Source organism: Taudactylus pleione, unplaced genomic scaffold (assembly GCF_031769625.1).
Source record: "Taudactylus pleione unplaced genomic scaffold, aTauple2 ptg000662l, whole genome shotgun sequence".
Lineage (NCBI taxonomy): Eukaryota > Metazoa > Chordata > Amphibia > Anura > Myobatrachidae > Taudactylus > Taudactylus pleione.
The window spans coordinates 3,371,398-3,386,893 of record NW_028285064.1 but is presented as its reverse complement, the minus strand read 5'-3'; the positions used below and the strand labels follow the sequence as shown (position 1 = coordinate 3,386,893).

At 46.2% G+C, this 15,496-nt stretch overlaps 1 protein-coding gene across 17 annotated transcripts in view; it reads left to right on the top strand.

Annotated features, from left to right (window-relative positions):
- Window positions 1–15,496, top strand: part of LOC148478344 (receptor-type tyrosine-protein phosphatase F-like) — a 944,179-nt gene that overhangs the window by 891,268 nt on the left and 37,415 nt on the right. For all 17 annotated transcript variants that reach the window (XM_088455649.1, XM_088455645.1, XM_088455652.1 and 14 more), the window contains 5 exons: window positions 1,630–1,740; window positions 12,746–13,015; window positions 13,164–13,745; window positions 14,107–14,240; window positions 14,941–15,085. In XM_088455649.1, the coding sequence (XP_088311775.1) occupies window positions 1,630–1,740; window positions 12,746–13,015; window positions 13,164–13,745; window positions 14,107–14,240; window positions 14,941–15,085 (1,242 nt within the window). The remainder of the gene's footprint in view (window positions 1–1,629; window positions 1,741–12,745; window positions 13,016–13,163; window positions 13,746–14,106; window positions 14,241–14,940; window positions 15,086–15,496) is intronic.

Genomic DNA, 15,496 nt, shown 5'->3' with positions numbered 1-15,496 from the left:
GGGTTGGGCGCTAATGGACTCCCAAAATGAGTGTGAAAAAAGTTACATCTCTGCGACCTATTCAGAGTCAGTCTCAGACGCAAATAGCCAGCTGCGACTCCCTCCTTCTGCCCGCGGTTCCCTCCCCTAGGTGTACCTGGCTGAGATGAGATTGGATTGTGACACGAGTCACAGCTTCTCCGTCGGTACAGAAAATGCTGTAAAGCGCAGAACACAAAGGAAACACAGTGCAGTTAGCAGCCGGATAGAGCAGATATTCAGTACCTAAGTGGTTTGGTCCATCATCTATGTTACACTTACACCGGGGTCAGAGCTGACGCCAGATCCCTCCAGGAGGCTGAGTTTCTGACTTACGCTCATATTTGTCTTAACTTCAAACTGCACACTGAGAACATGCCCTATACTGTACTTTCATTACCACTGTGCGCCCACGTCCCGTAATTCTACGGCCATTCCAGCCTCAGCCCCCGAGTTGCAGAGAGTCTCAAGTCCGACTTGAGACGGAAAAAGACGCGGATTGCGAATAGACACATGCACAGTAAGAATGTAAGTTGAGATTGGAAAAAGTCTCATCATTACATTTAAGACTGACTCTGAATAAGTCCTATGAAATGCAGAAAGCTGCAATACATGTTGGCTTAGGTGCATGTTGCATACATTCAGCTCACAGACCATTCATGGACTGACTGCAGGCAGCCGTGGAGCACTTATGTTTAAGGTTAAAGTAAAACTACTGAGCTGCGAGTGTGGGTACTGGATGAAATCTCATGTTCCCATACATTGGCAGCCAGTATGTACACTATATATAATATGATAACATCTAAAATTAGATATAATGATGCCACTGGTAGCAGCAAATCATGTGAGCGGCAACATGCAGACATACAATTTGTGTGTGCACAATTATGACAGTTAAGCTATCTGTAGTGTTATGGGGAGTCAGGCAGCGATATGATCACACAATAGTGGGCCTGATGCAGAGATGGACGGATTTGCAGAGCCACACACAATCTCTGTCGGACACCCCCTTGCTGCATTTGCGATCCCAGGAAAACAGGGGTGACACAACCCCGTCTTCGGGAGCGGTGACCAGTCATGCCGCAGCATGTCAGTCATGCTGCGGCTTGGACCCCTGTCTGTGAGCGTAATCGCTGGACCCGTTCTGCACGTGCGTTGGAGGAGTCCTGTGCAGACGCAGACCCGGAAACATCGGAGATGTACGTTCATCATCGGATCCCTGAATCAGTGTCATTGTCACATAAACGTACAAAGTTTGAGACAAAGTTATTCGCTGTAGGACATTGTGCTCAGACAGCAGCCTTCCTGATCCTGACCACCAATAAGCCTTTAGCATTATTGTCCATCTAGATGTGCTAGATAAATGCAGAATGATGACAGGTTAGTGAGGAACGCGGAGGACACATAGATTCCCCACAGGCAGTTTCACAGCGGCTGATAGGAGTCCTGGATGCACTTGGCATAGATTTATACTAATTAAAGGACGTGTGTCAAGTGATTAATAACGGATTCTAGGTCCACAAAGCCGGGGGACACTGGTGGAAAATGAGTTCTGGGGAGAGAAAAATGTGGGGTCCAGGTTTATTGACTTCTCCTCCTTGTCTCTCATAGGAGCTCTGCAGATAGAGAACAGCGAGGAGTCCGACCAGGGGAAGTATGAATGTGTCGCCACCAACAGTGCTGGAACACGCTACTCAGCTCCCGCTAACCTCTACGTGCGTGGTAAGATTTCCTCCCCACTGACTCTGGTGATCACCCCCCCCCACATGGACCACTGCTAACACTCACCTTTCCAGGACTCCAGCAGGTCTACAAAGGAGCCGCTTCTATCAACTGCTGGTCTGGCCTGTGTGGCTCATGCTAACGCCTCGTTCCTGGTGTATATTGTGCAACGGCGCCTGTGTTTGTGTGTGGTATAAGACGGGCATGAGTGTGGCTGTGCTACTGTCGCCTTGCTGTGTGCTGTTCCTATGTAACTGAGTGCTGGGCTCCTGTGTACTCGCAAATGTTTCCTGTAAGATTCTGTTGAGCTAATGTAATGTCTACAGGACATGAAGAGAGACACAGAGTAGGGATCTAGGTCTCCTGCTAACCAGATGCATGAATACGGTGCCAATAAGACATGGATAGTCAGTGCTTTACATATCATACCAGTCTTTGTATAGTTATCTGTTGGGGTTACCACCACCCGCTACTTAGTGCTCATTATCCCGGATAACGTAATAGTGTAGTTCTGGTTCTATCCAGAGCAATGATATTGTGTACCCCCATTTTCTACAGATATTCCTAGAGTCACAGGTCTCATTCTCAGGGAGCATTCAACTCGTCCCTCAGGGGCATTGTCCGAGGAATTCACTGTGTGTAATGTGTAAGGGTGTAAAATATACAATGAACACATCCTGGTGACCCCCTGATTCCAGCGTGTGACTGTATGTGGGGAATAGGTTTTCTGTTTTGTTTTCTCTCTGCCAGAACAAACAAAGAATCATTTTACAGCATTTCAGAAGAAATTAGATTCTGCTCCTTGTGCTGTCTTGGTCTGTAATGTTTCCCACATCGCCCCCTGTAGCTTACACTAGGAATTGTGTGTGCGCACATTGTCCAGCTTACAATGGCCATTTCATTACTCTTTTTCCATTATTTCTAAGTAACTGAAAAGCATACTGAGGGGTCTATGTACTAAGCCTTGGAGAGGGATAAAGTAGATGGAGAGTAAGGGGTCTATTCATTAAGTTATGCGGTATAGAATTGTTACTTATCACTATAGATTACATCATTTCGATGCGATCTATAGTATTGATAAGTAGCAAATCATGTACACTTACCTGTCTTGCGGAGCGGTATATCCACGTTCGGCGGTCCGGTCTTCTCATCTTTTATTCTGTCTTTGTTTTGTTGTTATTGTTCTTTATGTTTCTGCGCTTGTGCCGGGTCATCTCGGCAGCAGCGTTGGGAGGGAGGGGGGTGCGCGGGGGCAGCGGGAAGCCTGGATGGAGGTGACCGAGCATATGCTGGGACACTTTACATTAGTGGCGGCAAGGGAATGAAGAGGGAGAGTGGGCAGCGGGCAGTCTGGATGGAGGTGCCGGGTCACCTTACAATAGCGGAAGCAGGGGGAGGGGGCAGTCAGCACTGCAGGAGGTGATCCGGGTTATCCATATGCATATACCATGGGCTCCTCTGATTGGCTGCTGGCAGAGAAAGGGGTGTAGAAAACAGTGGGTAGGCAGGAAGACAGCGCTGCTTACACCATCCGGAGATGACGAATGAGGTGCTAGCAGACAAAGGGAAAGCTGAACTCTCCATTCATTTATAAATCGCACACACCATACAACTTTATGGTGATGTGATACATACAGGAGCGGGTCGCAGGAGACGTTATAAGCTTCCACAACGGTACCCTGCTCTATGAATAGCACAAAGCAGAGAAGTGCCCTGATTTCAGCTAAACAGGTCACTTCACTGCTTCATGAATAGACCCCTAAGTACCAAACAATCAGCTCCTAACTGTCATTTTTCAAACACAGCCTGTAAGATGACAGATAGGAGCTGATTGGTTATCTCTCCCCAAGGCTTAGTACATCTTCCCCTGCATCTGTCTCGTACCTCTCAAATAAATAGAATATCAGTGGCATTAGGGAGGGTATAGCAGGAGGGGGGGGGGGGGGGGAGAGGTACGGATGCATACGATGAACACTTCTGTGCGGTAATGTGGACCGTGGTCTGTATGATTGTGCGTCCCCCGTATGTCTGTCTTGTGTAAAAGTGAGCGAGCACGTTCTTGTGATTGGTTGCAATGGTTGTGTTCTTGCTCTGTGTTTAGTTTGCCGCATGAAATGCTGAAATTGTGGCTGCGTTGTGCTCACTACCATGCTGTGCGTGTGAAACGCGTGTAATGTGTGAATGATGTCATGTACACCTGCAGTTTGCTGTTTTTACTCTCTCTGTGTTTCTCCTTGTCTTTCTAATACCTCGTCATCCTCATCGCACCGCCATCCAATCAAACCTCCATCTCTCAGATCAGCGAGAAGGTTGGTCCCTTTGACTTCTTATCCAGATAGAGATTGGCACGTGTTGGTCCGACCTATCCCTCCGCGGGGGGGGAACAGCAGAGCCGGGCTCCGAACAGAGCTTTTCTATTTTACTATTATTATGCAGCCCATAAAACCCTGCTGTAATCCCTGTTCTCTACTCTGTGACCCCGGTGCCTGCCTGTAATATGTGCCTGCAAGTGCAGTCCCCCCCCTTTGTGCACGCTGTAATGTGCATGGTCCCTGCCCTCCTCCCTGTTGCCCCCACCTCTTCTCAGCTGGCTGTGAGACTACCACTGTAGGTGCAGTTGTAAGGGTCCGGGGTACTTGAACATTGTTCTTCTACCATTTTCATAAACATTAACCATTCCTTGTTTGCAGCAGTCCACAGCGGTAATATTTCTCTTACAATGAGGCACTTTAGGGATTTGATGTATCATGTGTAACACTGTGCAAGGCTATGGGGTTATTTTCGTCTTTCTTAGAGCTATGCAACCGCCTCCAACCAAGAAGTAAAAAAACAATAGTTGCAGTAACTCCCAACAGCTAATTATGTATCATGGAACCTAAGATTTTAGCTGGTATCCCATAAACAATGTAGGGATGGGCCGGCATGACTGCTGGGCGCCCTCTTGGAGAAATGCCCCCCCCTAGGCATTCACCTCTATGGCCTATGCCCATGGCCCGCTCTGGGTGTTGCAGCAACGGCGATCTAGCTTTGTGTAGTAAGGAAAAGGCTTTGTGCAGCCTCAGTGATGGGTAATAATACAATGTCTCAGGACATCAAAGAAATCAACAAAATGAATCTTCAGAGTAAGAGCATTGTGATATTAGGTTGCAGGGCTACACAACAGGCGTCTCATTGTCCCCTGCAAGCTGTAGGGATGGCTCAGTGGTTAAAGGCACTGATTGGAACGTTGTCTGAAACTTGTGACCTTGGACAAGTCACTTTATTCCCTTGCATTAAGTAAATCACTTTTGACCATGAGTACTGGTATGTTTTGGGATGCTGAGGTCCTGAAAATAAACAAATCAAATCTAAAGAAAAAAGCCAGCGTACCACATAGTACCACGTATGGTATTTTAAGTGTATTGCATGTGTGCCGCAAATGTGGCTGCTGTCAAAGACGTTCGTGTGGAGCCCAAGAAATCACGTCTGTGCTAATTATAGCTCCCATTCTGTTTTGCCTTTTGCATTTGGAATTTCCTCCAAAAAAAAAAGGGCCGCGGGCTAACCGGCGAGGGCCAATGGCAGCCTGTCGCTCAGTACTGCTATACATATTACAGATGCAGTCTGTTGCATGGTACAGCTCAGAGGTGTCTGTAAAACGCGCTCCCCTTTAGTATTCCGCACCGCCAGGTAATGGATGTCCCACAGGACCGGTGTGTATTTGTTTGGCCGCAGATGAGGACACGTACACTTTCTTTTAGCTGTGTTCCTGGAAGCTGCTCTGCTCACCGAGACAATAATTATTGCTATGCGAGTTTGCAAGGTCATATATTAAAGAGTTTTTTATCTCCTTGCCATGGATCTGCTCCCTTCCCCCCTTCTTCTCTTCATGTTATTTTCATCTGAGAAATTTCCCTGAGCGAATGCAAATTGCAGAGCACGGCCGCCCCTTCGAACCCTGACACGCGATCATCTGCGCATTGAGTCCTCTCAGAGAACCACCGTACAGTAATTATATACAGTCGCCCAGATCTGACCGTCGTGCCAAATAATTCATCTTAAAAGTTTAAGAACTAAAATATAATCCAAAAACAGGAAGGAAATTTTTTATAAAATCTGAGGACTGACGGAAATGTATTCTCTCTCTCCTCTCTCTTATAACGCATCTATCACTGGTAACCCGGTGCCCCTAACCAAAGGGAGGTGAAAAAAAATTAGGTTGGCTGCTAGTCTTATAGTTTGGAATTAAAGAGAAGTCAACTCTGCTCTTACTGAGCTGAACAAAGAGGAGTCAACATTTATATTGTTGATATGAAAATAAATAGTTGAACTTGGTGAACAGTAGATGCTACATAACTTTTTTATTAAAATTGATATAGAAAGACTAGAAAAGGGATATTGTTGTCTAACTCTGTCCCCAAAAGGTCCCCAGGACAGACATTGGATGAGTCTGGTCTTGTAACAATAAACGTACCGTGCTGCGACAGACTGTAGATAAGGCTTCTCCGCTACAACAGCAGTTTTTTCCTATTGGCCGTACCCTCCATGATGTCACCACATCCAATAGCGTTCAGTGACATCATTTCCAGAACAAATTGGCAACAGTAAAAAAAAAAAAATTCTTTATAATTCATAATTCCTTACTGGCCTGATTTAGGTGGGTCAGTCCTGATTTGAAGGGACTGTTACATGGACTTTATTTGTTGAAATGGGTAATATCTACTACTAACTTGGCACCGAAGGGGGGGGCTTTAGAAAATAGAGCAGGGCGCAGTCCAGTGATTCAAAAGCACTAGACGCACCCCTGGATGACACGGCTCCGCCCCATCTAACATGACCACGCCTCCTAGCTAGGGCCCTGGGTAATACACAAAACCATGAAATCTTCCTCAAGTGTTATAGCCTGAAAGCACAAATTCAGTAACACACACACGGGACTGACTTGTTAAATATGTAAACTCCCTTCTTCAGCTTAGATTTTCCTGTGCGTGTTAGAGAGATAATCGGAGGCAATTGACACCGTTCTACCTGACACAGAAATCTGTTCTACTCTGACCAAGTGTCAGAGATCCTCTTATTGCTCTTGACATAAATATAATTTCCAACGTTATTATTTTGTCTCCCATTACCCGTGAAGTAGTGCCCCACCAAGCCAAGCACAGCACATTGACAATGCGGCAGTAGGGTACTTTACAGTCAATTAATGTTCCATATTGCAGAGACTCCAACCTCTGCATTCAGGCTTTATGGTCTGCTCGTTCAGCCCCCTCCTCTCTGACATCGTTCATTCTCCACAAGATTGATACGAACTTGGCATTGCCACACATTAGCAGAGAGGGACATGCAACATAAACTGAGCAAATTTTTTTTTTTTACACGTCGGATACTTGTGTTGGGTACGCTGAATGTTGACTACGTGCAAAAGTTTAGGTACCGCTGGTCAAGTTGCACGTTTCCCATAAGGGCAGATTTACCCAAGGATAAAAATAAAAACCCATTTTCACACATAACGTGTAAATGGTTACCGCACGCATAGTGTACCGCCTTAGCCTAGGCATGTGTGAGCCTATTTATCAATTACCTGGCGGTAACAGAAGGAGAAAACTGAACAAAACAGTTTATTGATAAAATAAAGACTTGAGATTGATCTTTTTTTAAATTAATATATCAGCTGTAGAGCAGGTGCAAGTTTCAGTGGTGCGTCTAAAGTCATAGCAATCGGCATTACAGCGTGTACGGGCGCTGACAGTGGGCGTCTCAGTCCTTGCACATTCAGATGCACGGGTGTACACCGGGGAAGGGCATTGTAGCAGCATTTACATCAGATTGCGTCCTTTTTCCTGCATTTTGCGTCTTCATTCGCTTATGGTGTACTAGGATTAGTATTTTTGTTCCAAAGGAATTGGTATAAATTAGCAGATTAAGACATATTTTATTGAAGAAAAGTCACATGACGCAGCAAAAATCGCAACGTACTTTATGAAACGTTTTCTGGTATGTTTTGGTTTGTCGTTACTACTGGTATATTCAATCTTTTCTCAGCTTTAATTTACTCGCTGCCTTTTGATATTTGCTTCTATCATTTACTGATTTATCTTTTTTCTTTTCTTTTTTTATTAACATTTCTTTTAGCCAAATATATGAAATACAAAGGGAACAAATAATAAAATATAACTCAAACAGGCCATGACATAGGAAAACACCAATCCATGTACTGATATTTCATTGAATCCATTCTTACTTCCCGTACCCCTGAAGGTCCACATACATCTAGCCGCCTGGCGCGTTAAACAGCCCTTCTAGTCGCACCATGTCGTGGCGTGACTCAGTAGCAGCGAGCGTCTTTTCGTGCATCTTTTTACCTTCAAATGCGTCTTATTTGCACAACGATGCGAATAGCTAGCACAAGCAGCTTCTGCTGATTAAAATGATATGCGGCATGCCTATATTCTGTGTGCGTCTGCGGGTGTATCTGCATGGGAAACGCTACATTATGGTGTTACAGCCGCTGACAGTGTAACATAGCATTTCTCATGCAGACACACCCGCACTCGCTCACAAAATATCGAAATGCTGCATATCATTTTAATCAGCAGAAGCTGCTTGTGCTAACTATTCGCATCGTTGTGCAAATACGACGCATTTAAAGGTAAAAAGACGCACGAAAAGACGCTCCTTGCTACAAAGTCAAACTGAGCTCCCGCGTTGTGTGGCGCGACTTGTAGCGCACGGATAGATGTATGTGGGCACATCTGTACTCACCAATAGGCTACATTTTCTGTTTTTCAGAGGCTTCACCTATATTTCTCCAAATGTGTATTTTGTTGTTGCGTATAAATAGAGGCTGCACAATGAAGTGATAGTAAATCAGCCCTGTAGAGTTATGTTTCATGGTAGCGAAGGAGAAAACTGTTTTTCTGGGGCGGAACTTCTTCCCTAAGTACCTGAATTTACTGATACTTTCTGTGTGATGCTTTGACCTCCTCACCCTTCGTGTGATATAGTTAATAGACTGGGTGGACTCAATGCCACCAGTCTATATCCCGACACCAGAAGACCGGCAAGGGACAGATAGGCGTCAGAATACCAACGCCTATCTTCATCCTGATGCCGGAGTGCCGAAGGACGCCCAACCGATCGAGGTGAGCCTGGCTGTCCCTAGCACTTAGCAGCGGGGGGGTTTAGGTTTAGGCATACCCAGGGGGATTTAGGCTTAGGCACCATCCCGGGGAGGGCTAGGCTAGGGGAAGAAAGGGTTAGGGGCCGCTGGGGGGAGGTTAGGGTGCGGGGGAGGGGGGGTCAGGTTTAGGCACCCGGGGGGGGGGGGGGGACTTAGGGTTAGGCACCACCCTGGGAGTTTAGGGTTAGGCAACCCTAAGGGAGGGTTGAGGGGAGGGATAGGTGACTTACCTGCCACTGTCGGGGTTTCCACCTGTCGGGCTGACACTGTCAGGATTTGAACAGCCGGCATGTCAATCCCATTCCCCCCTCTGTCCATGTACAGATTTGGAGGTTTTGGAGAAGACCCTGGTTTGAACACGGAATCGCTCATATGTAATGTTATAGAAATGTGCTCCATGATCCACAGTTGCTGCCATTGGGGCCACAAGTTTTTGTTTCATCAGTACTTTGTTCCAAATACTGGAGGTTTGTGATGAGGCCGTAGGGAAGGTTTCTTTCTGATAACTCTTCCATGCAGATCATTTAGGTTATTAGCCACGCTCTCCCGTGGTCCACGACTCTGGTATCCGCCAAAACGACTGCACGCCTCAATGATCTGTAGGTTCTATTTGGTACATAGAACCAGTTTATGAGCAGGTTCTTCAACAGCGTTTCTGGCTCTTCTAGATTTTCCATTAACTGCAACTGTTCCATGTGTTCATGATGTTTCTGACAGTGGAGATACTACGCTAATAGACATCACTTATCTTTTTATGGCCTTACCCCGTTATGTAACTGTTAATCATCTTAAATTTTTCAAATTAAGCCCCCAGTCAACACCTCGGGGGAACCTGTGGTTGTTCAGAAGCAGCATTTGAGTTGTCCTCACTTGGCTTCATTTAAGACCTCACAAGCTAATCAAGTTTACTTGTTCCAAGCTTTTGCACCTTCCATATTTATATTATTTTCCCCCGGTCTGCTAGATGCAGCAAGTAATAGTTTGTGTCTAGTAGCTGTTGCGTGAGCCTCTAGTTGGCTGTTAGTATAAGTGGCATGTTACATTGAGGTGTTCCTTTGCAATAAATACTGTTACAAGCAGCTTGTCCTAAGCAGTCACATTGCAGAAGCACTTCACCCTCTGGTAACTTGGGGCGGGCAGAATAGTTCTCTTTGGCAGGGATCCCCGTTCCTTCTATTCCTTCCTGTGGTTACATCTGAGACTGGATGAAAGGTGATGCCACCGTCCATGGTGTTATCAGCATGGCACAGCTCTCCAGCGATCTCTAGAGATGGAGGGGAATTGGATTGTGTAGCCCGGTTAATGCAGTGAGGTCACCGCAGGGTGCAATGTGAGACTCTCCTGGCGAATTGGACATCACTGATCATGGGATTGGGAAATGTATCCTAGCCTCTCAGCACCACAGGCTGGCAGCTGCACGCTAATGCCTGCTGAATTATTAAACACTCCTCCGTCTTTCTGCTGTTCCTCTGTGCTTTGCTTGTCTAACCTCTTCACTGCCAGGGAAGTTGTGGTCACATGAGGCTTCCAAAGTGCTTGATCACCTTACTGCAGAGTGTAGATCTTTTGTCCCTGCTGCTCCGACTCAGCATTTGTTAAAAAAGTCATAATTCTGTCCAAACACGTTACATTGACAGCATTCTGAGGGAGGTGATACACCTCGGCCAGGTATTGGTGAGACGTCTGCCCTGATTTTGCGTCCGACCCAAAGCGTCTGGGAGTGCGGATGGCCGCGGCAGCCAGATTCACTACATAATGCTAATGCCAGTTTCCACATTGGCTTCATTCCTAGGGTCGCGCCACCCACTGTTTGTTTTTTTTCGTACACAGTCATCATCATTAGTTCAGTACCTGACCAGCCCCATGCTGGGTGCAGAAGTCCCCTCAGAAGTATGGCGTCCCATCTCCGTGCGCACGCCTCAAACTAGCACGGACTTCTGGCTATATGCCCATGATACACCCACGAGTGGGCTCTTTTTCGGGCACTCACAAGGTAGCCGATCAGAAACACCGCTCCCGTATCATTTGTCAGGGTGCATGGTCTGGCGCATGCACGGTGCGGCACAGTCTGCAGTTGCTTTTTGCTGCGGCACATGACTCAGTATTAGGCCGACTGTAGCATACAGCAGTAGAGGCTTCATACAGCGCTGAGATTGATGAGGTTCCAGAAGGGTAGCTTACACATGGAGACCTGTGATGGCCATGTCATTCAGTTTTCTCGTGCAGAACATCACAGGGTCAGTTGGTCTAAGAAGATAGGTTGGATATATGCATTGCCTGCACTATAATCCTTGTATTCCCTGTTTTACCACTGTGCATGTCTAAAATCTACCATCCTAATAAACCAGAGCATGATTCATGATGTCCCGTACTCTTTTGATTAGTAGTCTCTTCCTCTGTGCTCTTCTACGTCCCCTTACTCTCTGCCTGATGCATGTTCTGTGACTGCCTGTGCCACCTCTCCTCATCATCACCTGCTCTGCCTGATTGAGTCGACTAGACAGATCAAAGACTCCTTTCCTCTGTGAGCTACTATGGTCATCCTGGCAGTGGAAGTCTCAGGCTACCGAGATGTCTACACTGGAAACCAGACCACCATCACGCTAAAAACCATTGTCATCTCCATCGGCCTCATTCAGCTGGGCTGGTGGAAGCCCTACTTTCCTGGTGTCGAGTCCTTCTAGAGCTAGGAATACTCTGCCAAACTTCTGAGAACCAATGTAGAGCCAATATAGAACTTTCCTTTGTGGCTTTGTTACTAGGGGTGATTGGTGCACATGGAGTCTGTGTTTTCAGTAATTAAATATATGCTGCAGTTCCATGCCACAAAGTGTGATATTAACGTCAGCGAACTCCATTACCTTGTAATGTTACCAGCAAGAGCAGTAAAAAGTATTATTATATAACATCCAGAAAATAGATTGAATTTCCAATGTTCATTCATAGTTAATGGTCCAGTGGCCAGGGTTCCTCGTTCCATGGGTCTTTATGGCTTTGGAACATTATATTACTGAATATCACCAGTATACGGCATCTGTTGTTGGGCTGGTGCTAACCTCACCTTTTAGTGATTGTGCTGCAGCCCCACTTGATTACTTGACTAAGGGCCTAATTCAGTACGGATCACAACTGCAAATGCAATAGCAATTACGCACGCAGTCTCACTGCGATAGTATGCAAATCCATCGCGATCACTATGCCGTCGCAGCACTACGCAGGGACGCCCACCTTATCTTACACACATCCGTAATGTTAAGCGAGACAGCGAAACCATCAGTAACATCGAGTACCATCGCAGCCTCACGCACACTTGCACAAGCTCTGACCTTACTCAGGAATTGCTAACCCAAGTACACAAGTTGCGTACGGCATCACAGTGGATAATTTATGCACGCCCATGCAACGGCGTTCGAACGCACTGGCACGCCTCCGTTTCGCTGCCCCCCCCTCAGTCAACACCCACAAATGGGACTTACTGTCAATCACTCTGCAATGGGTCTGCGTAGTCTCTGCGATCGCAGTCCCAATCGCAGTGGCTGGTTCGCGCATGCACTACGATGCATACACATGTGCAGATCGCAACAATCTGCCAATTGCGTGCATAATCTTTGCTGAATAAGGCTCTAAATCCAGTGAAGTATCTCAAATAGAACAGCAAGATTTATGAATTTTTCTTTAAAGTGAAGGATGAATTCTCTCCTCCTGAATTATCTCACCCGCTGACGGTGACCACCAGCTGATTTTACTCCTAGAGTGCCCGTGTGTTTGTCTCCATTCGGTTATAAGCTGTTGCTTAGAATCTGTCATGGATAGAGCCTAACCCATCATTGTTTACCACTTTTGCAGTCCGGCGTGTGGCACCACGGTTCTCCATCCCTCCTAGTAACCATGAAGTCATGCCAGGGGGCAGCGTAAACCTAACTTGCGTAGCAGTTGGCGCCCCCATGCCTTATGTAAAGTGGATGGCTGGCCTAGAGGAGCTTACCAAAGAAGATGAGATGCCCGTCGGCCGTAATGTTCTAGAACTCACCAATATTCGTGAATCTGCTAATTACACCTGCGTCGCCATCTCCTCTCTTGGCATGATTGAGGCTATTGGCCAGATTACTGTGAAAGGTAAGCGGGTCTGGGTGAATCTGAGAAGGGAGACAATGGTTTGATGGAGCGAAGACATATCAGATATGATAAGATTAATGTTACTGTTTTTACAATACTATATATTCTATATATACATGTATTTTCTTTACTTTTTCCTCTCTTGCAGCTTTGCCAAAGCCACCAGTAGCTGTCACCGTAACAGAGACAACAGCCACCAGCGTCACCTTAACTTGGGACTCTGGGAACCCCGAGCCACTTTCCTTTTATGTGATACAGTATAAGCCAAAGGCATGGGAAGGGTTATTCCAGGAGGTCGACGGCGTGGCTACCACTCGCTACAGCATTGGGGGGCTCAGCCCTTACTCCGAGTATGAGTTCCGCATCATTGCCGTTAACAACATCGGTCGTGGACCTCCAAGTGAGGTGGTAGAAGCTCAGACAGGAGAACAGGCTCCCTCGGGTCCTCCTTTGAGAGTCCAGGCCCGAATGCTTAGCTCCAGCACTATGATAGTTCAGTGGGATCCGCCAGAAGAGGCCAATGGACAAATTAGAGGGTTCCGGATATATTACACTTCAGACCAACATTTGCCCTTTAATATGTGGCAAAAGCACAACGTAGTAGACAGTCTCTTGACAACTATTGGAGGACTGACCACCGGGATCACTTACAGCATCCGTGTGTTGGCTTTCACTTCTGTAGGGGATGGGCCACCTTCTGATATGGTCCAAGTGAAGACCCAGCAGGGAGGTGAGTGTTTCATTGCAACTGCAGTCACTTCTGTGACAAGCTGATACAATAAAGAGGAATAGATTTGTCAGTCAGGCACCTGTCGGTGAGATGCTGCTGTCATCTCCTCAGCTGATCCTATCTAGTGTTGTCTTCTGAATATGGCCGCTAAAGGATGTTCGGTAAGCATTAAGATGGATCACACTGTCCATCATTTGTATGTGACAAGCTATCTAGTGCGTCACTGCAGTATGAGAAAGAATAGCAACTAACCATCTATAATAGTGGGTCTTGAGTAGGTTGAGGTTCCTGTAGCCTAGCATTGATGTCGTGAGTCACTTACAGGACTTTAAAACCTTTTTCATGGCTGTTTTCACCACAGTCCCAGCGCAGCCGATTAATTTCCAGGCAGAAGCTGAATCGGACACGCGCATAATGCTGACGTGGCGCTACATGACCCAAGAACGCATCACCTCATACGAGCTTCTGTATTGGGAAGGAGAGGATGGGCCACAGGTGAGTACAACACTAAAAACAGAACCATTAATGTTTGGAAAACGACATGTGTATGACTATGATCAACATCTGTACAATACATAGGGGCAATAACATGGTCCAAAACCAAATGTGCTGTGTAACAAACTGATATCTGGTTGCTATGGGTAACAGAACATGACATTTTGACTGGCCGCTATGGGTAACAGCACATGCCTCTGATTTAACGCAATGGGCAAGAGCATGTGATACTACATCTGATTGTTCGTTGTGGGCAACATCACATGGTCTCTTGACTGCTATGGGTAACCTCACATGACATCTGATTGGCTGCTGTGAGTAACAGCCCATGACATCTGATTGGTTGCATTGGGTAACATCACATGACATCTGATTGGTTGCATTGGGTAACATCACATGACATCTGATTGGTTGCTATGGATAACAGCACATGGTTTTACTACAGATATTAAAATAAGCATAGAATGTCAAATTACAAAAGTAAGAAACATTCTGAGATTAAATAAGCAGCAAATATTCACTACATGTGCAATAATAACTGTATTCTGAACTGCAATATTTCTGAAACCAATAACTGCTGATAAACATAAACCTATCACTATATCTGATCAGTGCTGTCTGTTATGTAATGTATAAACCGTGATCACACAAGATTCAATCATTTCCACCTGTGGCATTTTTTAATGTTGTATATTTGCAGCAAAAGGTGACCTTTGCTCCATCTTCATCTTATGCGGTTGAGGGACTGAAGCCTGACACTCTGTACAGTTTCCAGCTGGCAGCTTGGTCTTCAATGGGGCTCGGTGTTTACACGCCTGCGATCCAGGCCAGGACGGCACAGTCCAGTAAGTATCTGTGTGTGTGGTGGTGGATATAATGTGTGTGTGTCTGGGATAGAGTGGCTCAGTTCAGTATCTGAAGGTGTCTGTACACACGGGGTCAGTCTGGAGTATCCAAACCTGATACCCACACGAGGGTAAGTTTGTGGTGTTGCATGCTATCATGGCTATATTGGCACCCATCCTCCAGCAACATGGCCATACGGCACCCTGCTGCTTGCTTACAGAATGATGGCATGTAAAGCGATCACTCACAGGAGCTGGACAGCCAATGTGTGCACTAAACACAGTACTCACACGTGCAACCTGGTGCTTTACATGTTGCCAAAAGACCAAACTGCAGGATAGACAGAGGATAGCTAGACAAGTGCCCCAGTCTGTATGGAGTGAGAAGTGGGATATATTTGCCCTAGTTCA